General features: G+C 41.8%; 1 protein-coding gene across 1 annotated transcript; it reads right to left on the bottom strand.

Moving 5' to 3' along the window:
• Positions 1 to 1,433: 1,433 nt before the first annotated feature.
• On the bottom strand, positions 1,434 to 23,038 carry OGA (O-GlcNAcase). Its single transcript, XM_069882507.1, has 16 exons — positions 22,686 to 23,038; positions 19,038 to 19,089; positions 18,615 to 18,712; positions 17,301 to 17,431; positions 16,420 to 16,591; positions 15,302 to 15,400; positions 14,830 to 15,114; positions 14,105 to 14,263; positions 12,268 to 12,878; positions 11,696 to 11,870; positions 8,027 to 8,112; positions 7,059 to 7,163; positions 5,877 to 5,962; positions 4,725 to 4,917; positions 3,007 to 3,166; positions 1,434 to 2,222 (listed from the first exon to the last, which is right to left on the bottom strand). The coding sequence occupies exons 1-16, from the start codon at positions 22,870 to 22,872 to the stop codon at positions 2,086 to 2,088; spliced, it is 2,736 nt and encodes a 911-aa protein (XP_069738608.1). The 5' UTR covers positions 22,873 to 23,038; the 3' UTR covers positions 1,434 to 2,085.
• Between the last annotated feature and the right edge of the window lie 1,706 nt (positions 23,039 to 24,744).

Here is a 24,744-nt window from a genome sequence, read left to right on the forward strand (position 1 = left end):
AGATACTGTTGATCTAAAAACAGATTAATGAAAGTGGCATTTCAACCTTAATGAAAATTTATAACCATGAAAGATATGTCAACATACCACTTTACAATTCTAGGATGATGGTATTGGCCTGACATTCCATAGGCTTATACAATTAACTTCTATAATAATAACAAAGTCATAGGAAGAGAAAATGTGGCAACTCCTTAAGAGCCAAGAAATCAGGCCACAAGCATCCTATGCTGTAATGTTATGCATCCAGATAAAACGTTGACTCGGGTATCCATGAAGAAACAAAACTCTCCCACCTGATAAATCAAGGTATCAGCTACTCAACATGCACTCAAAGCTGTATAAAAACTAGTGGCATTCAGCTCTGACTTACATGAAATCCCATAGCACAGCCCCGTACCTCTCTCTAAAAATGAAACAAACTTTTTTCAAATAAAATACTTCGCTACCGCATTAAAAAATTGTTCACATTCTGCAAAGGAGAAAAAAAAAACAAACCCAAAAAACCCAAACCAACCCAAACAACCTGCACGTGACTGCACCAGAAGGCCAAACACAGCATCTCCTTACAGGTCACAGCCAGCATTACTGCAGTCTTAATGCAGTTCATTATACGTTGTGTAATTTCTTCTGTTTAGCTGGAGGCTTGTAAAAGGAACCAAACTTCCTTTGAGGACCACTGAAAAAAACACTGAGGAAAACTAAAAAGTAAGATAAAGACAGCTGATGGCAGCAGGTGAAAGAAGCAAGGCTCTGCAAGGTATGCATCATTGGCCAATTACACCTGTGCGACACCGGGACTTCTGCAAAATATCGGTTTCATAAGTGATGCAGCTACCTCAACTACCAGATCCCACACCACAACCATTCCATCACATTGCCAAACATGTCAGACCTGGGTAAAAACATTAAATGTCTGCAACATTTAAAGTAGGTAACCATTTAAATAATGTGTAAAAATGTGCTTATTGTGGCATTTCTCATAGAAAAGTTATTTGATACAAATGTGCAGGACCTGAAGACCCCAATTTAATCAACTAGTACGAACAGGCTTTGAAACATGGTGACTGTTCCAAGGACAAGTCCCAGCTGCGGGCCAGCTCTCTCCCTCTCGCCATCCTTCATCCACAACCCCATGCAAATGTTATAAAAATTAACGGGTTGGGCAGACCACCCTGTGAATTGCTGTTTCAGGAGAATGATGATAACCTCAGGCAGCAACAAACTGCTGTCTGAAGGTAGGATCATTTGGGATCTGCATCCCTTACCCAAGATGGTAGTTTTCCAGCCTGATATGAGGCACAATAAGAAAGGTCAGTGCTGAGGACAGATTCGTTCTCCATTGTGGTTTTAGATTATTCAAAAGTGCCATCTTGGACCTATACCGTTTCACTTTTCAAAAGAAAAAGTTACAAAAAACAGTAAACAAAAAGTTAGTCAGCATACAGCTAAGTTTATATACACCAAGATTTACAAGTTTGTCATTAAGTGACTTCTGCCACAGACCTCTGCACATTTGTCCCTAACAAAGCACAAAGCTCAAACCAATGGTCATTAGAAGTGACAACGGGGTCATTGCTTTATCAACAAGCATAAAGACAGTTAAAAAATAGAACTGTAGCTACTTATCTTTAAATTTGCTGATTGACACAAGCAATCCCTCCCACTTCTGCAACTTCCAGTTGCACTTCCCACACTATGACAGAGAAAAAACCTGCATCTTTCTAGGTACTTCTGACAGTGACCATTTTTCTGTTGACCCGCGAACGCAGAGAACTGTTGTCAGCCACAGCGCTGATTGAGAGGGATTCCTCCAAGAAGCTATAGCCCATGCAAGACTCCTTGGCACTTCACGCAGGACCAGAAGAGGACAAGGCTTCTCTTTGTTAAAACAGTGTTTTCAGCAGCATTATCCTCTTCCAACAAATTAACAGTCCAAATGTGTGATGGGTGATTTTCACACAGCCCCTTCTACCAAATCGGCTTATTGCTGGCTTTGTGCAGCTAGACCATCTGAAGATCCCCACCACTACCAGCCCAGTTGTTAAGGGACTACAGTACTGGAACAGTTCACTGTCAAGTGCTTCACAGGCTTCTTCCAAGGATAACAACATCCTTCGGAAATCCTTCCATTTTAGCAATTTCAAAACAACCCAGCTTGCTGTAAAATTCCAGGATTCTTTTATCATCTGGTCTCACTTCACAAAAAGCCCCACGGGAGCCTGAAGGAAGAAAGAAACAAAACACCATAGTAATGTTTACCTGTATTAAGCTCTAAAATGCACAATCATCTATTACTGGAGTTCCCACCTATTTTAACATTTCAACCCAATGACATCACTGTTCCAATTCCATATGAAGTGTAGTGCCCAAAAGAGACCAGATTTACGGCAACATAGCTGATCATTCCCTTAAGGGACTGCACATTGCAGACATCTTGTCAGTCTGAACAAACCCTCTGTACACCTTTTATTTAACATAAAAGCACCCTCAAACTCTTATGTTGGCTCAGAAAACAGCACTAGAAGAGGCCACTGAATCGCGCAAAGGAACTGTGAACCTCAGGTGCGCAGTAAGGCAGACAGCCAAGTACTCCCTCATATTGAAGGTTTTGGTAATTACCCACCCGCACACACTGCCACGCGTAAGAAAAAGCATCATTAGCACTGCCAGCAGGGGAAATAAACATTTGTGTGGTGCTCAACATGTTAAAACGTGCATTCTCACTGCCAAATTGTTCCCTCAGTTCTTCTAATTTTCTAATTTGCAGGATAATGGCTAAATCAAAAAGCCACCCTTTTAACTATGACAGCAACAGAAGTCAGCTACTCAAAACTTTTTCTAATTATTTACCTAAATCTAGAGTGTCAGCTATGGCAGGGATTGAATATCTCAGGCTGACATACAAACATGGTATATTAATATCCAACCCAAGTTTACCTTGCATCCAAGAATTAACATGTATTATAATAAGGAAACAAGGAGTTTTGAGTGCAAGAACCTTACCGTTAGCCTTTAGAGAAGAGAGCAGGCAGGCCATCATACTTTTGGCCACGCTTGGATCTGTCACTTTTTTGTGTATATCAATTTTTATCAATGATGGGAAGTTGGCAAGGAATGATTCCGGCAGTACCTCTTGTTCTTCATGGAAACTTAACATTATTTTCTGAAAATAATATGGGAAACAGACATTTAACCATTATCCAGGTTTTCATTTTCACTCGTATATTAAGGGACGTTGCTTTGCTCACAGAGTAGGCCACCAAATCAGCTTGCTTTTCAACTACACCTCTTATGGTCACTTCTCTAACCTGCCAAATTGCTCTCTGTACGCCAGATAAAAAGACTACAGAAGCTTCTCAGACTGTCAATGGAGGAATGCGAGAAACCTTGAATTGCTTTTCAGTGAACCACACTTCAAGTGAGAAAAAACGTAAGCTAACCCATAACTTACAGTTTGTGCACGAGTATTCCTTTTCCTTGCATTTCACATGGCCTGTTTTAGTTCTACACGTCCTGACCTTCCAAAGTTTGTATTCTTTGGTTCACAGCAGCCTGGAAACATCTTTCCTGTCCATGCAGTTACCTTGGGCTACTTGCTCCAAACTATGCCTTGAAATAATCCTTGTCAATGACTAAAGGATGCAGTAAATGGCTAAGGAATATTGCAATCACTTATGAAGGTCTCTGGAAATGTTAACTTCATGTAACTCACAGGAATGGAAGCGAGGTAATGCAGAACTAGACAAAGCCAAACCTAAATTCAACTCAAGTCATTCCGCCTGCTGGTTACTGAATTTTAAATCTTCTAGGGACTACTTGGCTCAAGTAAAAAAGCCATCTAACTGATTTCTTGCATAGCAGAAAGTTACTACCATAACAACCCAAACTATGGCTTCATCACATAAGCAGCACAATATTAGCAACATTCACTTTATTTTTTTTTTTAAGTGCAATCCCCTCAAATCTATCATAGAATCACAAGGTTGGAAAAGACCTTTGAGATCATCAAGCCCAACTGTACCTGTCCACTACTAAATCTAACCCTAAGCACTTTATCTACCCATCTTTTAAATACCTCCAAGGATGGAGTCTGCTTCTACTACAGCCTTGTCTATACCTCCTTTCACTTCCAGATGTGGATTGGCACATCTTAGTATTACACACATTTCTTTCCTCAACAAAAATGCATCATCTAGAACTTCACACTATTTCTGACAGTTCTATGATATTGTTTTTCCAATTTATTCCAAATCCAATGCAAGTTACTTTTTTTTAGCACTTGCTAAAGGTGAGAAGGTGTTTTGCATCACTTACAGCTGCCACACCCCACTAACAGCTCAGAGATTTTAACATCAAAACCAAGTGCTCTTCAATTTATTTCCATACTTAAATTGATGTGAATACTGGGGGTTACCCTTACCTGCAGAAACAATCCTTTATTTTCAAAATGTAATTTTCTCTAGACTAATGTGGCTTACATTTACACCATCAATTACTACTCAAGTACACCTCACAGGTGCATTACGACACACAGCTGTACTGACTAGCAGGGAATAATTTTACTATCACTTTCTAAGGTGTCAGTTACCATGCTCACGCAAGACTTCAGAAAGGTACAAAAACTGAACTACATGCAAGCTCCAAATGCAAAACAAAAACAAAGATCTACTTTGGAAAGAACGAGTTCAGCATACAGTTCTGATCTCGTGGGTTATACCAACCTCTGCCTCAGACAGCTCCTTGTCACTATTTGGTTTAGTATATTTTTCTTGCATGAAAGGGATCCAAGACATCTTGCATTTTTTAATGAAAGGAGTCACATCAACCGTTCCCAAAGCATAGCCACATATGCCATCCTCATCTTCTAAGACAAAGCAGTAATCCAGGCTGAGGGTGAGCAGGCCGCCTACTAACCTGCAAAAAGCAGCATCCAGATTTAGTGAAAAGGTCACTTTGAACAAGTACGCTCTCCTAGCACTCTAGAGGAGACTCTTGGGTCAATCAGAGAAGCAACAGAGTTCTCCAGTCATGGAATTTTAGTTCCTACAAAGCATCAGCAGATCAATCAGCTGCCAACTCTGCTACAAGCAACACCTGCACCTCAGAATCCCACAATTTAGTTCTATACCCACTGTTCTTCTGACTCATAGAGACACAAATATCCTTCACCTTTTGCCCTCAGTTTCTCTGCTGCCATTACTTTCTTGCTCTTCCACCTTCTGCTTGGGTATTTTCTGATACCAGTTACACACCCTTTCTTTACCTTCCTGTCACTCACAGAGCAGCCTCTTTACAAAGTTCTATCTAAATTACACACTGAAGACAAAAAAAACCCCTCAAAGTAGCTCACTTTGCAGCTCAGATTTAATACCTCTTCCTTCTAACTTGGCGTTGCTTTTTTTTTTTTTTTTAAGGTTGGTACAGGTAAATTATAAAAAACATTTCAGAAAAAAACTCAAGGCAGTCTGTTCAGAGATTGGTGTCCAAAACAATTTCAATTTCTGAAGAACTATGCAATGTTGGAAAAAAATACCACAGGTAACTACAGACTGTGGTCACTCTCACAATACGCCTTCACAAAATCTGAAATAACAGGATACTATGATGCACAGGTTTCATAACACAAAGGTTTCATCAAAGTCTTTCTTCTAACAGCTCGCAGTAGGTGATCAGAGCATAAACTCAGACATAGCCACTAATCTTTGAGAAACCAAACCCGCAATTTCCTGGGGGCTGCAGAGGGCTTTTTTTTAAAAATCAAACACTCTTTGCATTCTTTCCACATATACACTTTAAAACATTGAAATTAAATACAGTATGAGGACTTCATCCTTCAGAACCACCTCTGTAGATCATTTACTCCCAAAACATACTTGTCTCCAATTAAATCTGGTAAACTATGGAAGGGTTGATCAGCTCCATCAGCATACATTTCTCTGCAGATCTTATACACAGATGCCTAAAAGGAGAGAAGAGATGATCTCAGGTCATCACTCGCATTCAAAAGCTACCAACTTTGTTTTACAGAGATTTCATTAAAAGCCACTGTAAACTAGTACTGACAGGCATTTAAGTTACACAGAATTAGAGTACCCACCCATGAAAAAGGGAACAAGTACAAGGTACAAGTCCTGCACTAGGCATGGAAAAGGCTGCTTTACGAGAACAGCACAGGATAGAGCTAGCCTAAAAGTAAAGGACACGTCTCCACATGATACAGTTGTGTCTCTGTTTGGCTTCAAAGACAGGATTCATTTCAGCTGCTGCCAACTCAACCTACATACCTATGCTTCCTTTGAAACATGTTTCATCTCAACGTAACTTGAACTTTTGCATTGAACTACATTAATCCTTACATTGTTTAAACTGCACCCATAATGACTTTTAACTAACCCTTAGTTGATACATCAGTTTCAAGTGTTCTTGCTACACTAACAGGAATGAAACCACACTACAGATCTATTCAGTGGAGTAAAGCTCTGATCAATAAAAATTAACAACAATTTCCCAGTTTAAAAGTATCCGGTTCTCCAGAACCAATTTGACAATTCTTCCAAAATCAGACCAAAAAGTTTATAATTGTCACTAAAATGATAAGAATGGCTGAAATATTACCACACTCTGCAGCTACATTTTGGGACCCAATATCAACAGTTCTGCTCAGGTAGCACCGAGAACACCAGCAGTTACCACAGTAATTAGTGAGTGAACAGGCATACATGTCCACCCCTAAGGTTAACCCACACATGTCCCCACTGCAAGAATTCCTCTACCAGCCATAAACAGTTTAAACTTGCCTTTCAGAAATAGGAAAGGCACTCAGATAAAAAAGGTGGTAGGATGGGAGACTGTCAATAAAGATGCGGCACAGTACATTACTGAACCAGAGGCAAGTCACCTAAGCCCAGTTCTCCCATCAGCTTGCATCTGGGCCTTGCGCAAGATACTGGGACATTTGTTTCATTAGAGGATGAAAGGATGCTGCAGCAACCAGTGCTGCCACAAAAGGAAAAGTATCACTAACAATAACAGTATTAAGCATCAAAAGCAGTTACCTCATCTTTGGGAAAGTAGGGCCGTATAGTGTACACTTTGGAAGTGGGTGTTAATGGAGGTGGTTGAAAAAAGAGGTCATTTGCCCCATCAATAGGTAGCAGTCGCTGTGAAAACAAAACATTTAATATGACTATATGAACAACAAAACCCATCACTCTTGGGTGTGCACTGCAGACTCCCAAATTAAAATTTGCTACTTGCAGGCACCCCAGAAGAAGGTGGGGTTGGTATGCTTTACAAATGCAAGACCTTATTTGAATAGAAAATATCCAATTGGTGTTTTAAAATATGCAATTGAAACAGCACACTTAAGAGTCTGTTAATCTTATCTGCTTTAAAATAGTTTTAACCAATCGTATCTACACTGTCTCTGTATAAGAACACAGAATGTCAGGAGGAAAGGTTTGGTCTGAAGAGGGTTAACTGGCCAGAGGAGACGCTTTATCCCAAAAGCAATGCGCTGACTCAATTTGCTGCGCGCAGAGCACCTGTGAGGGGGGAAAAGTATAGTGCCTGAAAAATCCATGAACAAATTTGAACATAGCATAAACAGCAATTTAAGAATATTTGCCAACTGTAATCTTTGCAACAAAGTGCAGTATAGCTCTAGTCGGGAACCAAAATTTGGATGACTATCCCTTTTGCTCATGGAATTCCCATTGGCAGACAAGCATGCGCGCATTGTGCAATTGCGGGCGCAGATAAAAATGCTGTGCGACCTGCAAAGAAACAATGTGAAGTGTACAACTAAAGCCGCTGCGCTTCGCATGCGCATGGGACAGGCAGCATCTCCTTGAGAAATTACTGTAGAAAGGGGAGGAAAATTATTTTAAACCAAGCTGTAAGGCTAATGGGCTTTGGACCAGAAAGCCTTCGGCAGACCAATCCTTCCAGACCTCTGATGTGCAACAAAAGGTTTCTCATAAAACAAAGAAAACGTCATTCAGTTGTGAAGTCATATTGATACCTGGAACTCTCCTGCTAGACCACCTCTAAAGGCCCAGGGTTCTTGGTCTCCACTTAAGAACTGTGCTGAAGATTGACTACGACACCCTGTTGAGATCAGATCCAAGCGGAGAATGTTACGAGAAGGGGGATTTCCTGGGTGTCTAACATGTCCAAAAAGCTAATACACACTTGTGGAAAAAGCTCTCTAACTGAGCTAAAATCCAGGGCTGGGGGGGGGTGGAGGCTGCAATAATGTATAATTTATAAAGACTTTGTGCTTCCATGCTAATCGTGGTATTCCAAATTTTTTATTATTTATAACAGACCAGTCTAAGAACAGCTGAGGCAATTCAGGTAACACACCTCATTCCAGATCAGAAGGCACAAGAATGGTGCCATGTATGATTACGGAAGCTTCCCAGGCACTTTGTGCATTCTTTTTTGTATATCTGTGGCAGAAACATCCCATTTCATCAATGAAGAGATGATATCTCGGAAGCTACACAGCTCAATAGCTATTATTGTAAATTTTAGATCAAACAAACACCATTATCACAGCCCCATGAAAAAAACCGGACCCTTCTGAAGTCACATTTTGGTAATGATTGTTTCTAATCTTGTCAGAAAACTAGGACTGGCAATATATGTAAATAGTCCGGCACAGTTCAGGCAGCCAGGACAGCTGTATAAAGCAGTATTTTTAAGAGACTGTGTGGATTACATAATCCAGACTGCACCTTCACAATGCTGCTGGCACATTAAAATGCTAAGTAACATTAACCAGAATTAATTCACACTGTAACTCATACACCCTGTTGACCGCAGATAATGCTAGCTTTGCTTTTTACTACCTTCATTTTTACTTCAAGGATATCAAATGCACCAGGGTCTGTGCTGACCAGCCACAGCAGGCCCACTGAAATGCTCAGCTTTAGTTCACACTTGCTTCAGAAAGGACACTTCCATTAGCCGTCTGACTTTTAGCACTGTTCTGCCAGCAAGGCACCACAGCCTTCACCAACTGACATAAATGACATAACAAATGACAAGCCTGTTGGGGATAAAAAAAAAAGCATGGAATCTGGAGTGGAGATTTCCATTACCTGCCTAGTTTTCTGACAAGATGAGCAGCGCAAACACTCTTTTCCTTTTGTGGACAGCAATCTACCTCCTGTTCAAGTAACAGTCTCAGATCAGTACAGACAAGTACGTTGTGCTAGTCAGAGAGTCCCAAAGTGTGCCAAGTTTGACATTTATGAGATTTTAGGAATATATGTTAAATACAAACTACTCTTAAGTACAGTAAATTTCAGAAATGATCCAAGCATCAGAATTTCAATTTGGTTTACTCCCACGTCAGAATTATTACAAAAAAAAAAAAGCAGATTTAGTCAATAACTTGGAAGACAGTATCTGTCTGTCCTTTGAGACTACAACTTAACTAGCACTTCCAATTATTGTAAGAGCTGTGTGAATGAAGAGCTGTATAAACAAAAAACATAGTTAATGCCTTAGTCGCTGCGCAAATGTGACTTCAGTTCATGCCTATTGCACATCTAATCTATCTGAGCTGCCTCACAGACAAAACCTTTCCATTTTAATTAATTAATGACGACGCGCTGTGAACATCTGGCGCTGTCCATCCCATAGCAGTAGAAACTTGTGCTGAGGATTCTCCCATCTGTACACAATGGGGAAGAAGACAATAGAAGTCATTAGTAATCCATAGTACTGTACAGCCACACTAATTTAAGGGACTGAATGCTAGCTGGACTTGGGAGGCGAGGTGAAGAAAGTGAATGTTCAGTGGACCATTGAGCACACCGTTGTGAAAACTAATTTGTTTGGATTTGTGATGTACTTAGCTTTATACAACAATGTTCTTTGAGAGACCTTTCTGTGCATTTACTCTAGTGATAAAATGCAAAGTGAAGACAAAAACATCCCCTCTCAGAAGCACTGTTAGCATACGAGTATTAAATTGTACGTGTGAAAAACAGAACTAATTTTTCAACTACCTGATACCAGTTTGAGTACTGGAACATATCAGTGCCAAAGTTAAGAGCTAGTATTTACAAAGTTGACTTCTAATGTCAACTTTTTCAATGTGAACTATTCCAAATATTTGACGATTTAAAGACGTGAACCCAACTTTACAGGGACATCAAAAACTGAAGACAATTTCAGCTGAAATCAGCAGGTAGTTTCATAATTCTGTAATGCAGTCTTAAGATGCACCCTCAATGTTTAGAGGTTACAAGAATCACTGTTCTCTTTAAAATGCTCTGGCCTGGAGTTTTATAAAGATTAAGTTATCAAAAAAAAGAACATTTTTTCTAGGTAAAGGTCAACAAACAGCAAGATTAGTAAAGTTGGGGGAGTTGTGTTACACTGGTCTTAAAAATGCACAAACTAAAGCTTTTAAACAGCATTAGGCAGAGATGTTAACATACTACAATGATGCTGAGTTTTCTTCCCAAGCTACTTTTCTTCCCTGCACTTTACAGAGGGCAGGCTTAAAAGCTCTTCTTCTTTATCAACTACATATAGGGAACAGGTATTTACAAGCACAAAACACACGAAGTTGTTCAGCACAAACTGACTTGATGACTTAATAGGTCTTCTCTATCCCTGCTTAAACCTGCTAGTGTTTAAGAATATCATTTAAAGACAATCCAAACATTAGGACTAGACAATGGGTGTGTAATGGTTAACCACTGTGAGGTGTGTGACAGCTACAAAAAATGTGACATGAGACCATCACCTTTGCTGCCTGCTATGTATGTCAAACAAGTCCAGAGCATATTCCTTATAGCTGGATTGAAACCTGAAAGTGAAGTGAGGTCACTATAATTACCCAGGCCATGCTGGTGCTATTGGTCAACTTAGGGTCCCCCAAAAATCTTTCATAAAAAAAAACCAAAAAAACAAAAAAACCCCTAAAAAATCGAAACAAAACCAAAAAAGAACAACACAAAAAAAACCCCACCAAAACCAAAATGCCACACATTACAAAAGAAAAAAACTGTTTCAAGCTCAGTTGAAGTCTCAGACTAAATCTGTCCAGAGAGCTCCACAATCTCCACCCATTACAGGAAAAAACAGAAAAAAAAAAAAATTTTTAAAAAAATTATCAATTTGGAAAGCATTTAAAAGGAAATTATTTTGCACCAGAATAGCCTTATGCTAAAACTCGCATGCGCACACAGGGCTGGGAGGATCAGCTTCCTCTTGGGCAGGCCCAATTGTTCTGCTGAAGACAGCACTAGTGTTACCAAGACAGAGCAAGCAGCAAACGGCTGACACCGTCACATTTCATAGTGTCATTTCCAATCATACACCAAGGTGTCCAAGGAGTCACATGGCACAGTCCAGTGTGCATTCAGTCAAGAGTGAGGTAAAGTTAACACTTACGTGTCAGATGAGATTCAAGTTTCATTAGCCCAAGAAGAAAATCAAGGTCTCCAATCTTAAGCATCCAGCAGACTTCACATTTAATACCAAAGCAAATTCACTGCAAGCATTGCTTCAAATAGTGAGAGTAAAACCTTTAAAACAGGGCCAAACCAGACCCGAAGTCCAAGAAAACACATTTGCCTAATACTTTGTTTTCCCCGTGGGCTAATTAAAGAAAAAAAACCCAAAAAATTACACTAGCTGGGATTATAATGGCTCCCAATGCACCTACCTAACCACTGCACAAAAGATTTCACCATTGACATAATACTCTTGATATCCCAGACGTAGGAGTACATGTCATAAAGGATTGTCCTGTTGGCACAATTGGAGAGGCGAGTGAACATCCCCATCACCAAGCTGCACATTTCTTCAAACTTGGCTGCTCGGTTACGCCATTCTTCTATCTATGAACGGAGGCAAAAGATCCACAAGTTCAAACACAGCCTTCCAGGGAGAAAGGGCACACTAAATACGGAGGATGACTATACGATTCATTACTCCATTTTACCAGCATGGGCTACCACATCACACATGATTCTCAGTAATTCTCTATGGCTATTAGAAGTGAGGTCAGTACAGTAATCACTGGTCAAATGCAGACACCAGATTCCCTTCATAGCTACGTGGCACTACAGGGCTTAAAACAGTAGATTCCACTGGAGGAATGAAAGTCATTGTGACCTGTATTTAGTTACACACTAACCTTCAGCTTTCAGGAAGCAGAACAGTGATTTCTTATCACAGACATCAGATAAAATTGCTAAGGATTTTGATTTAAAGAGAAACATGATTCATACTCACTTTTTCAGCATCCTTTCCCTTGCAATTAACACTGACAACACTGCTGTTTGCTCTGAGCCACTGGAATTCTCTCAGCATCTGTGCACCTTTGGGACCATGTTCATAAGGAAGGTAAAACAAGTCAGCGAGAAGCTGCAAGTCCTCTAAAGTCACTGGTTCTACTGTGTAGAGAGGCTTTTCATTTGGCGCAGGCACAAACTGTTCTTTGTTAACTTGCTCATCAGTCTGCATGGGGGCAATGTCACTGCCAGAGTCCTCCTGCATAGACATCTCTGGGGACTTTGATTCAGCTATGCTCTCCTTATCGGTATCCATCGGCTTCAACTCCTCTGCCATCTTGACTTCGGCAATATCTGTTAGTATCTGATTACCATGCTTGTCTGCGTCATCTTGTTTCTCCACCACCATGTCCATTGGTTCCTCATCAGATTGCTTCTTCTCTTCCTCCTTTACCAAGGCCGGTGACTCACCGCTGAGTGCTGCGCCCTGGCTCATGATAGGTTCTTGGTAAACTGTGGTAACCACAGTCGCTGCGTTTAACGATGACGGTGCCACCAGAGGCCCTACATCCCCTACGGCAGTTTTAGCACCACTGTGGGCCACTTGCCTACCTGAGAATAAGAAGAAATGAGTTTAGAGTTTTCAATATCTGCCAACTATCATTTAAATCAGCATCTACTGCAAATCATGGGTAATTCCGTGGCCACGGAATTCAAACAACAAAGCTTCCTTTTTGGTACTTCACCTGTTCACTTCTGTCATTGGAATTGTAACTACTTACTGACTTAATTTTCTGCAAGTTTCCTCTCCACATAACTGGTAAGCAAGGACAGGATAAGGGAACAGTTACAAAAGTTAGTTAATATTTATGTGCTGCCAGCAGCATTTCCAAATATGTCGTTAGAATAAAAACTTCTCAACATTGAATTTTCTTCCTCTGCATCAACCAACTTAAAGTTTTACTTGGACACAGAGCACAATTCAAACCATAAGGGCTGATGCTTAAATATTTCAATTGCAAGAATTTCCTAGGAAAACGGAGACATTCAAAACCTGGCTGGACATAGTCTTCGGCAACCTGCTTTACATTCACCCTACTTGTGCAAGATGGTCAGAGATCCCAAGAGATTCCTTCCAACCATACTATTTTGTGAAAATGGAGGAAGATAATTACTACTTCTCATACAATGTCTTTTCTGCATCTGAGTTCGAGAAAGATCCAAAACCCTACAGCTCAAAAAGATAACTCCTCCCAGCTCTGCTCTGGCGCAGAAGAGGTTCTGCTGCTCCACCATCGCTTATCAAAGAGGGCCGCTCTGACCACCTCGAACCCATATCTGACAGCTCCCACTGATACAAGAAAAGCATACAATGCCGGAAAGAACCCTGCTGGTTTCTCCACAGAGAAACTCAGAAAAATAAAGTCATCTTAAACCAACTGGAAGAACATGGGCTCCTCTGGGTCAGAACTAATGTTTACAGCAATCTAACACCTGGGTTCAAGGAAAAGACTATTCTTCCTACTCTCTTAGGTCCCCTGGAAGTCTCATAACTGGAACCAGAAAGATTCAGACTCTTTCCTGTTTTGTAAGTGTCAAAGGATCATACATAGAGTTTGCTTCTGCTGATCAGTCTGAGCGCTATAGGCACACTGCAGAATGCCAAGCATTCTTCTTTCTTTACTAAGAATTCCACAATTAGGAAGGTAGAAAATACTTCCAACTGAAAAGCATACAAACTGCCAGGATCTGCAAACTAGTTTTAATCTAAATGCCAGTACTGAACATTTAACCCCGTTTTTTTTACTAACTCCAGAACAATACCAAATCAGTCTTACTGCTGTATTGCTGAGGTACTCCGAATTCCTGCAACCATTCTGTTAAGGCCAGTTTCAGGGCCATTTGCGGGCTGTAGAGAACATCTGTTTCAATATCTTCATCACTACCCTCATTTTCCAATTTAATCTGGATAGAAACTGTACTGTCTTCAGTATCAGCTGCAGAGACAAGTCGTAAAATGTTATCATGCAATTTTCACTTAAAATGAAAAAAGTCACGTTAGACAAGGCATTCAAGAACTCTCCAACAGCCTATTTCATAAAGGAGGACAAAGCATTACATCCTAATCAGACAAAAACGAAAACTATGGTCACTATCAATGTCAAAACAGAAAGAGTATGCAGAAACTAGGTATTCTGGCATTCAGAAATTTTTCTTTTGATCTGAACTGCTTCTATTCCAATGAAATTAATTCCATCAACAAGTCAAATCTGGGCAGTAAAATTGCTTGCTGGGCGTGTTTCTAATACAGCCACAGATATGTCTCAAGACTAAGAAATTCTTTGATGGCACATGCTACAGATACTTCCCAGGAAGTCAATAAAGCAATCTAGATGCTTGCTATCTTTCAGGCAACCGCCATTTACTTATGAGACAGAAAACACTATGCAATCTTAAAAAGCTGGTAAGGAAAGGCCAAAATAATTTAAAAAAATTTGAAAAAATTAATTCAGTATGACTTATGACTAAGCACAGATCCCAGCAAACAGTTAAGCATACTTACTCATCACCACATCTTTTCTCACTCCATTCATGTTAGACTTGTACCAGGTTGCAAGAGTGTGAATAGCAACATAATTGGCTTCAAATTCACAGTTTGGATTGGTCAGAACTCCCTTCAGTCGAGGGATGAGCTCAGTTGACCGACCTTTGTAAGGCCCAAGAAAAAGTCTCTTTTGATCATAATCATTAGCATGAATGTTATCCCAGATAACTGGTGCTCTCCTGATGATCTTAGAAACTTCTTCAATGGACTCTACTGGAATGTCTTTGGATACAACTTTTGGACCTAAGAGGGAAACAGAATAATCAGAAGGATTTGCATATACTTAAAGATTCAACTGGTTTATTTTATGAAGTTCTTATGCAAAATCATTTTTAACACCAAGAGCAAAATAAAAAAATTAAATAAAAAAACCACAAAAAACCACAAAACCAAATACAAACAAAAAACCACAAACCAAGCCATTTTTTACCTGTCCATAACACCTCAATGCCAGGGAGTAGCTTTTCTCCTACAGTCCGTAAATATGGTGACTGGGCAACATTTGGGTAACAGAAAGTTCCACAATACTCTGTACAGGAAGAGAATCTCACTGTTAGTAGAAAGATGCACACGTGACAACATACTCAACTGTCCCACAAACACACAGAGAGAATACTACCATTTGAAAAGAGAAACGGCTATAAAATTGATCAAGAAACACCCAAAAGCCTAAAGCATAAATAAAAAGGACATTACGAATGATACTTGGCATACAGATCAGAAAGGGAACATAGAGAATGTATTTAAAATTGCTCAGATGTCAAAATTAGGAAAAAAAACTAACGAACTCTAAAAAGAAGGGCAAGTAACAGCAGACAAGCAAGAGGACTAGAAATCCTAAAACCGATTACAAAGTGCAACTATCTAAAAATATCAACATGAGAACATACACGTCTCTAAAACTAAAAAGGATACCTGCAACAGAACCAAACCACTACAGTGTAAGAGGATAAACAAATTAACAATGATGATAACTGCTGCTGAACTGCATTCTCCTTGCAACAATCCACACCACTGAACATGGCAATTGTCTCTCCCTTACAATATTCTTACAGGTATTAGAGGAACCTTGCAATTTAAAAAGCAATGACTGGATCCAAGTGCAAGTAGTCTTATTTTTCGACAGATAAATAAAGCAATAGTGAATAGTAAGGGCGGGCAATCTTTTTAAAAATACGTATCAATAGCAGAAGGGAGCACAGACAGCGCTGTACCTCTGTTTAAGAAAATTCTAAGAAAATAACAGCTAGCCAAAAAAGCAAAAAGATTTTGGTACAAATAAAACAGAAGTCTCCCTTTAACCTATTTTCAGTTCAAACTTCTTGAACTTTTCTATCAAGCTACTTTCTTTGCTTGGCACCAAGCCTTTCAGAGATGTGTAAATCTGACAACACCTCTGCATATATCTGAATTACTTGAACCCTTTTTTCTAACTCAGTTTCTTCAATCAACCTAAATACTCCTTAAAGCAGCGATTCCAGAGTTTCAACCAGTAAGACAACAGGCCCCCTCCTTTAAGGCTGAACTAAGCGATTCATCACATTTTACCTGTAGGACAGAAAAGGAATGTGTCTGGTTCTCCTAGATATTGATAAATTTCATTCGTGATCGAGACTTGAGCATGAGCAAAGGAACTGAAGACTTCTTTGTCTGCTGCACACATGTTGTGATCAATATCATCAAACAGCAGTGCAAAAGATCTGCAGCCAAACTGGGAAACCTAGGAAAAATAACCTCAAATAAACCTTTTCATTTTCTTTATAAATAAATCCATAAAATTTTTATAAGAAAAAGATATAGGAATGGGAGAGAGAGGATAGGGGAGGCAAGACAGTCTTTGTATCTGTTCACAATGAATGCCTATCTGACCCACTGCTCTGCTCCTCTCAAAGATTAAACCTCTAAAGACATGCAATCTGTTCCAGCTTTAACAGTCCAAAGCCGATCTCACTGGACAGACAGCTGGAAAAAAGCTAACTCTATAACAGCTTTTGGACATGAACGAGGTCAATTAGGGGAGCAAATAAGATGTACACGTCAGTTCTGCCTCTGAAGGCATTTACTGTGGATAAGAGTTCTTGCTTTAGAAATGCATCCTGGCTTCAAGGCCCTAAAATACTCTGAAGACAAGCTCCCCGGAATAGCCTTCAGAATCCAATAAAAGACAAGAGGTAGGTTTGTAGATGTTTTTGTTTGGTTTTGGGGTTTTTTGGGGGTTTTGTTTGTTTGTTTGTTTGTTTTAAAATCTAGATCATCACTGGCCACTTCTGCAGTACAATTTGAACACATCCACTGGAACTGTTCAGAAGTATCCAAACCAACAGTAGTGCTGAAAACATTGAAGAAGCTAGCAAAAAGCTGCAAGACGGAGCAGAGCACTTAAGTTTTCAAATTAAATGGCACTGCCCTGGTAAGTTTGTCTCTCTTACCTGGTCCAACTTGCGCTTCAATGTAGACACTTCTTTAGGATTGGAGAAAGTGATGTCAAGCCCTGGTGAGATTGCATAGATGAACTCTATTTCATGTTCTCGTGCAGCTGATATTAGAGTCATTAGCTGCTCTGGAAGTAAAAAGCAAATACTTCAGAACAATTAAATAATTAAAAAAAAAAAATCAGTCTGTGACATCAATATAAGAAAATTATAGAATGCAAATGCCTCTGCTACCATAATAATATAAAAAAAAATTGCTGGAATTGCTTAAACTAACACAGCAAAGAGCATCAAATCATTCAAGGAGTTCTCAGAAATTATGCCAAAAGGAATATAACAACTGGCCTTGTATTGTTATTTCCCATGTTAAAATTTAAATATTTCAACAATTCTCTTTAACTCAGTGCTGTGACAAACGTGGATACATTGTTATTACAGAACGCACACCAACAGTTCTAGAATTGTCACTCACTTCCACTTTTGTCACACATACTAAGAGTTAATTCAATGTAGTAACACCACCCAGCATGTCTGATTCACATGCTGCTCATTGCACTGAAGCTCAAAGCACACAAAAAGGACTTCTTTAATATCACACTGCAGGAGTAGTTGCTTTAAGAAACAAACTTCAAATTTAATCTTCCATACAATGAAGAAAGATAACTGGTTTTACAATAAAGAACTTTGTCGTTATTGACAATCCTTTAGGTTATATTCCTGCAATGATTCAAATGGACCTCCAAGAAAGATGATTCAAAATCAAGCAAGTACCATTCATTTTTTCCCCTCACCCAGGGAAAATTATAATCCCCACAGGCTAATAGAACACTGTGAATCCCATTAATGCCAGAGGTGGATAAAAAGCCTCACACTAGCTTAAACGGGTCTTTAATGTTCTGGCTAAGCAGTCAGAAGCTGCTTTTCTAACTGGTACTCTCCTTGTTGAGACAAGCACTTCATGAATCACGTGAACATTTCCTGTTCTGAAGCAAATATTTTTTTTTTCAAAATATGGCCCAGATGTTAAAGATCCAGAGGAAAAATTTTGAGCAACCTTACCCTGGGAATAAAAATAAAATCAATCTCATTAGGCAAAGCCTTAGAAATCATCTGTAGAGTTATAATTCAAAGAAGTAAATCCACACTTATACCAAAGCTCCACTGAACACATCTGAAGGGTATTAAGAACAGGTCTCCTCTCACCTCTGGAAACAGCTGCTGTGATTAAACACACACAAGCAAGTGTAGCAACGACCTATTCATTCAAAAGGTTATTTATAGAAAACACAGAGGGGAAATACAGGCAATTACCTGCTTCCTCCACCGAGTACATTTCTCGCCAGAACATCCTGTGCTTGTAGTCATCCTTTGGAGCATACAGGTATGTATTTAGTCCCCACTTCTGAAGTCTATAAACACAGGAGAAAAGTATTCACCAGGAGAACAGTCTACAAGTTCAGGAACTGTATGATTTACTTGTTCTAGTTCCAACTTTTTTACTTGATCTACTTTTCTTCATTGAACATTGCATTATATTATTAAGCCACAATAACTTTACACACAATTGATATCGGACAAATTCAGTTTAGGCAAGATGGAAAGGTAGAATATGAGTCTCCAAGAATATCGATACAAGATAAAATGCTGCTCTAGGTTAGAACAATGATTCTTATTGTAGAAGATCATGATTCTATTGCGACGGAATGTGTTGCAGTAAGAGGAAGCATGACTTGCCTTCTAAAAAGTTCCTTCCTCTGCTCCATAACCCAAGGTCTTCCATAAAATCCTATGGGAGACAAGATTTGCAAATATCCAGTTAGAGATTAGATTGTGCCTGCTCCATGAAACGTAACAGTAAAACCCAGCATTTTCTTCCTCTTCTGCTACATTCAACAAAAAGCTCCCCAATCCAGAAAGGTGGAAAAAAACCTGCACAACCTAGTTAGCATTAGGAAAGCATAATAGCCTAAACTGACCTAAATTTAAAATGCAATTGTAACTTATTTCATTCCTTATGATCCATGGTTTTATAATTCTAGCCACTGAAGCAATTAATTTTTAGACTCCAAACAGTATTCCTCAGCATATGCCCTTGACAAGTCAAGTCAGCATTATTACAAAAGCGAACTGAACAGTCATAACCTAATTAAATTACCACTCCAAACACCAAGAAAACAGATTCAATTGTAGTATCAACACTGAAAACACCTGAAAATGCTTAACCAGTGATACAGATTAGGACACTAAATACACACATAGAGTACATAAATGCATACTGAGGTGTATGACACATAATTACAAAGAAATGTGAAAGTGAGTCAACAAAGGGCTTAGGATTTCATTCCTTTTATTCAGTTTAATAGGCTCCTCGTCAAAATTAACTTGCAAGATGATATCTTGCTTTATAATTCCCGTATCTCTACGAGCCAAGACAACGTCTTTGAATAATCATATAAAAGCATCTACACAAGTGATTTTAGAATAGTGTATATCCAAAGCCATGGAATCCCACAGAAATTGTAACTGCTTCTGTTTTTTAATCTAATCCTTCAATCCTAGAAGTATACTTTAAAAAGAACTCTCAATGCATTTTCAGTCAAGTAAATTCACTTAGACCTATGTGCAAACAGTTCAATCACAAGTGGGCACTTCAAAACAAAGCTTCAGCTTGGCAGTCTGTGCAGACCAGAGACTAAAATAACACTGAAATTTAATAAGCTCTTATTCTCAAACAGCATAACCACTCAGAGATGAATGATGCTCTTAATACACAAAGCTCACAAGTCCCAACAGAACACCAGTTCAAAAGGTAGACAATATCTTCATTGCCAGAGCTATTCACCACCATAAATCTGTAAATATTTGGTCTTGTGGAGGTCAAAAACAACCTCCCATGACCTTTCAAAATTCAAAACTGATGCAACTGAAGCATTTCCCATATATTAGCAAGTATTTCAGTTGCTTGCTAAGTGACTACTGGTTAAAAAAATTCTTAAAGCAGGCTCCAGTTTTAAGAACTAGTCTTGCAAAAACTGATGTCAGACCAACTGGCACCACAGAGTGGCAAAGCTGAGTAACTACTCCTCACAAACCATGAGTGACAAATAGAGGACGGCTAAACAGAGAAACAAACAGAAGAGCAGTTGTTAGGCATGGAAGTCTCACAGTTTATTTCACCCAGAACAACTTTCTCATTTTCACTAGCATTACCTAATTCTGACCAATGCTGCCCTAAGGAAGCCTGACAATCCACAAAAGGAATGACACTGTGATACCCTACTCATAGCAGCTATGTCTCATAATTCATCCAGAACACTCTTCTTTTGCCTACAATATTACTGTTTCAGACCTACTAGCCCAAGGCAGGGAAGAGGCCTACTATTAAAAAAAAAAAAAAAAAGAAAATCGGATAATGAAGACTAATTAAATAAGACTGAAGAGAACATGCTAATCCAAAGCAGTTCTTTTCCATCTGTCACCACATTTCTTAGATCACTAATATCACCAGCTGATGACAGTTCTTGGATCTTTTGACCTGGTTTTGCATTACTCTTTCAAGACTGTGTGTCAGGTTAACACAAAGTCAACAGGTCATGCCAAACACCTCATACCAGTTACCACGGCTCTCCATCACTAAAACCCAGGATATCTTGTAGGCAGAGCACCAGACCTTTACATTCATTACTCTTATATCTTATTACTCCCCAAAACAGTAAATTTGATATCTGTCATAAGCTCTTCACATTCTTGAAAGTGCACGGCCAGTATCTGGCCGATTCCACCCCCGCTTTTCGACAAAAGATCCAAACTCTCCATCTCACTGCTTTAATCTCACCATGCTCCAGGACTGTGTTAACTGCTGCACTGTTTAAGTATTTATCTACGCTTCTGAAGTTAAGACTTGCCACATCTTTCTCAAGTCAAACAGACAGATGTTTTCACGCACTTCTGTTTACCTCCTCCACTGCAACAGGGCTTTTCTGTGATGGTCTTTGTTTGGTTTGGGATTCTTTGTTTTTGTAAACACTCCCCTATTCTTCCCCCCCCCACCCCATACACATATAAATGTTATGCTGGTAACTCCTAACAAGTGCTTAAAACACCTGCACCAAAATATAAACAGAGATCAACAATATAACTAAAAAGACAAGAAAAATTATTCCAGCATATGCAGTGGTTCCTATATAAACCTGGATGAACAAGTGACCTGCAGCCAAAGTGTACTGGCAGAAACATGGAAAAACACGCCGTTATGATCCGTATTTCTGTTCAGTTATCTGACCCCGAAGCCTTCAATTCAGCACCTACCTTCACAGAATTATATCTACTAACAAAGTAAAGACATCGCTCTCCATGTTAATTGTATTTAAGCCCTAGCAAGTGCTAAAAAATAAGGGCATTAACTGGGCCTAGGGCACTCTGCACAGCGACATTTGCAGGAGCCAATGAGACTTTGCATTTTAAGATATGAACAAAAGGCATTCTGCAAGCAATGCAGATAATGACTTTGATAAACTGCCTGTTTCACTCTGCATTTCATCTGTTAACGATTTTGTTCTCCTCTTAGAGATTCCTTATCTCCAAGGTGCAGAAATAACAGAAGTCCACAGGAATTCAGAACAATTCCAAATCAACTATTTTGTTGGGATTAAACCACTTTTCTTATTTGGCTTTCAACTATCTACCTTAACTAGCCCGTCAAAAGCACAGATAAATTTTGTAAGTAACAGAAATGCAAAGAGTCCCTTTATTCTGCAGTTTGTATAACAATTCAAACCTTTTAATGGTGCAACTATGCCAAAAGACAGAAGAGGACTGTTCTACAACGCAATTAAAACAGTGAGCTACGCTGCTTTTAACAGAACAGGGAATATTTAACATTAACTGCAGAACAAATGTCTGTGGAATCACCTATTCCCTACCGAGGAAACCGAATCCGAGCGTACACCTCGGACAGTCACACGGCAGCTCTTCCCTCTCCCACCTCCCCCTGCAGACACGCACTGGCACCCGAGGAGCCGAGGCGGCCTCGCCCCGCCCGGGAGCCGCGGCTGCTGCCCGCCCCCAGCCCCCCGCCAGCCCGCACCGCCCCCCGGCCCAGCGGGCTCCGCACGGGGCGGGGACGGGAACTGCAGCGCCGGCTGCAACAGAGACACGTTCGACCCCCGCGACAGCCGCAGACACAAGCACAAACAGGCCCCCAGGCCCGCTCACACAAAGCCCGCACAGACCCCCCAGCCCTACCCGCACCCTGCCCCACTCACACACCCAGAGTCTCCCCCCAGCCTCACTCAACACACTCAGAGCCTCCCCCAACACCACACAGAGCGCACCCCCGCCCTGCTCCCACAGGCCCCGCCGCCCCGCCCCGGGCGCCCCCACCTTCCACGACGCCGCAGAGGAAGCGGCGGGCGCCCAGCGCGGTCTCGGTCTCGGTGTCGGTCTCCTCGCCCGCCGGCCCGGGCCCCGCGGCGGCGCCCGGCGGCTCCAAGGGCGGCCCCGGCGCTGCGGCGGGGCCGGGGCTGCCCTGCGGTTCCTCCAGCGCCGCCTGCCCCTCCTTCTGCACCATCCTACCGCCCGCCGCCAGCGCCCCGCTCCCGGGACGGGCCGACCCCGCCGCCCCTTTGTCCCCGCCGGCCCGGCCGCCGCTTCCTGTTTATGGGCCGCCGCGCCTGCGCGGGGAACCGGCCCCAACCGGTCCGCTCCGCTCCGCCGGGGGAGCCGCCGCCTTCGCGGGGTCGGGAGGGACGACGCGGCCTCGCGGCGCGGGAACGGCGGGGCGAGAGGCGAGGCGGCTGCAGCGGGAACGGGCGCGCGCCGCGGCTGCTCGCGGGGAAGAGAGGAGGGCGGCGGGAATGCGCTCAGAGCGCATGCGCGGGACGCGCAGGGGCGCGCGCTGCGCCTGCTCACGGGGGCGGGGCGCATGCGCAGGGCGCGGGAAGGGGAGCGCCGCGCCTGCTCGCGGGGGCGGGGTAGGGAGGAGCGGGGCGCGGGGCGCATGCGCGGGGGGGCGGGAGGGCGCGCGCTGCGCCTGCTCGCGGGGTGGGGCGGTGCCCAAGGCGCACGCTCGGAAACGTGCAGGGGCGGGCGCCGCGCCCGGTCTGGCGGGGGGCGGGGCGGTGAGGGGGGCGGAGGGCGCGCGGGGGGGAACGTGTGGGGGCGCGCGCTGCGCCTGCTCGCGGGAGTGGGACGGGGTGCGGAGAACGGGGAGGGGCAGCTCTCGGGGGCCCAGGCCGCCCGGGGCACATCCAGCCTGGCCTCGGACAGCCCCAGGGATGGGGCAGCCACGGCTTCCCTGGGCAACCTGTGCCAGGGCCTCACCACCCTCATCGTGAAGAATTTCTTCCTAATGTCTAATCTGAATCTGCTCCTACAATTTAAAGCCGTTCCCCACGTCTTATCACTCCATGCCCTTTTGAAAAGCGCCTCCCCAGCTTTCCCGCAGCCCCTTCAGGTACTGGGAGGTCGCTATAAGGTCTCCTCGATCCAGGCTGAACGACCCCCAGCTCTCAGCCTGTCCCCGGAGGGGAGGTACTCCAGCCCTCGGATCAGCTCCGTAGCCTCCCCTAGGCCCACTCCAACGGTTCCATACCCTTCTTTGGTTGGGGATTCCAGAACTGGACCCAGGACTCCAGGTGGGGTCTCACGAGAGCAGAGTAGAGGGGCAGAATCCCCTCCATCGCCGTGCTGGACGCGTGTCTTTTGATACGTCCCAGGACAGGTCTTTTACAAGCAAATGGTTCTGTGGTTCTAAGGGGAAAACCTGATACAAGTAGTTACTATTGCAAAAGGAATATTCTGGTTTAAGCTAAACTGGAATCCATTTTCTAACTTCACCAAGGTCTCATTTAAGTAACTGCACTTTTGAAAGTTGCAGACCATATATCCCTCAGATACCCTGTTTTGCAGACGGCTTGTTTTAAAATGGGAGGGGTTCGGGCAGTGTTTTGTTAAGAAATAATAATGCCTTGTGTTAAGTGTAATTGCCTTGAGTTTATAGGCTTCATCTAAAGAATGTAAGGTCAGAGAGAGAACTGGTGCTGTACCAGTTAGTGGAGATTTGGCTGTTGTTAAGTTCATAATAACATTAAAATTAGTCCTTGGGAAGTACTAGAATATGCACAACATTTCTGGGAAATACTAGACATATGAATGTAGATGGGAAATATATTCTGTAACCAGCTCTTATCTCACTACATGATTGATGGAATTTTTCCTCCACATGCCCAGTGCTTCAATAAAGGATGCTTGCTCTCTAGAATGCCAAAATGAATCTTAGAGAGTTTATTTCCTGGCATTTTCAGTATCAAGCCCCTACAGCCACTCCCTCCGTCCTGGCACAGCCCAGCTGATGTTAAGGCTTGCAGATGTTTCCATGCTTGGAAGGACCTATGAGGATGGTGAAGGATGGGCTACAAAACTTAGATCATGTCAGTAAATC

This window comes from Phaenicophaeus curvirostris, unplaced genomic scaffold, assembly GCF_032191515.1.
Source record: "Phaenicophaeus curvirostris isolate KB17595 unplaced genomic scaffold, BPBGC_Pcur_1.0 scaffold_160, whole genome shotgun sequence".
NCBI lineage: Eukaryota > Metazoa > Chordata > Aves > Cuculiformes > Cuculidae > Phaenicophaeus > Phaenicophaeus curvirostris.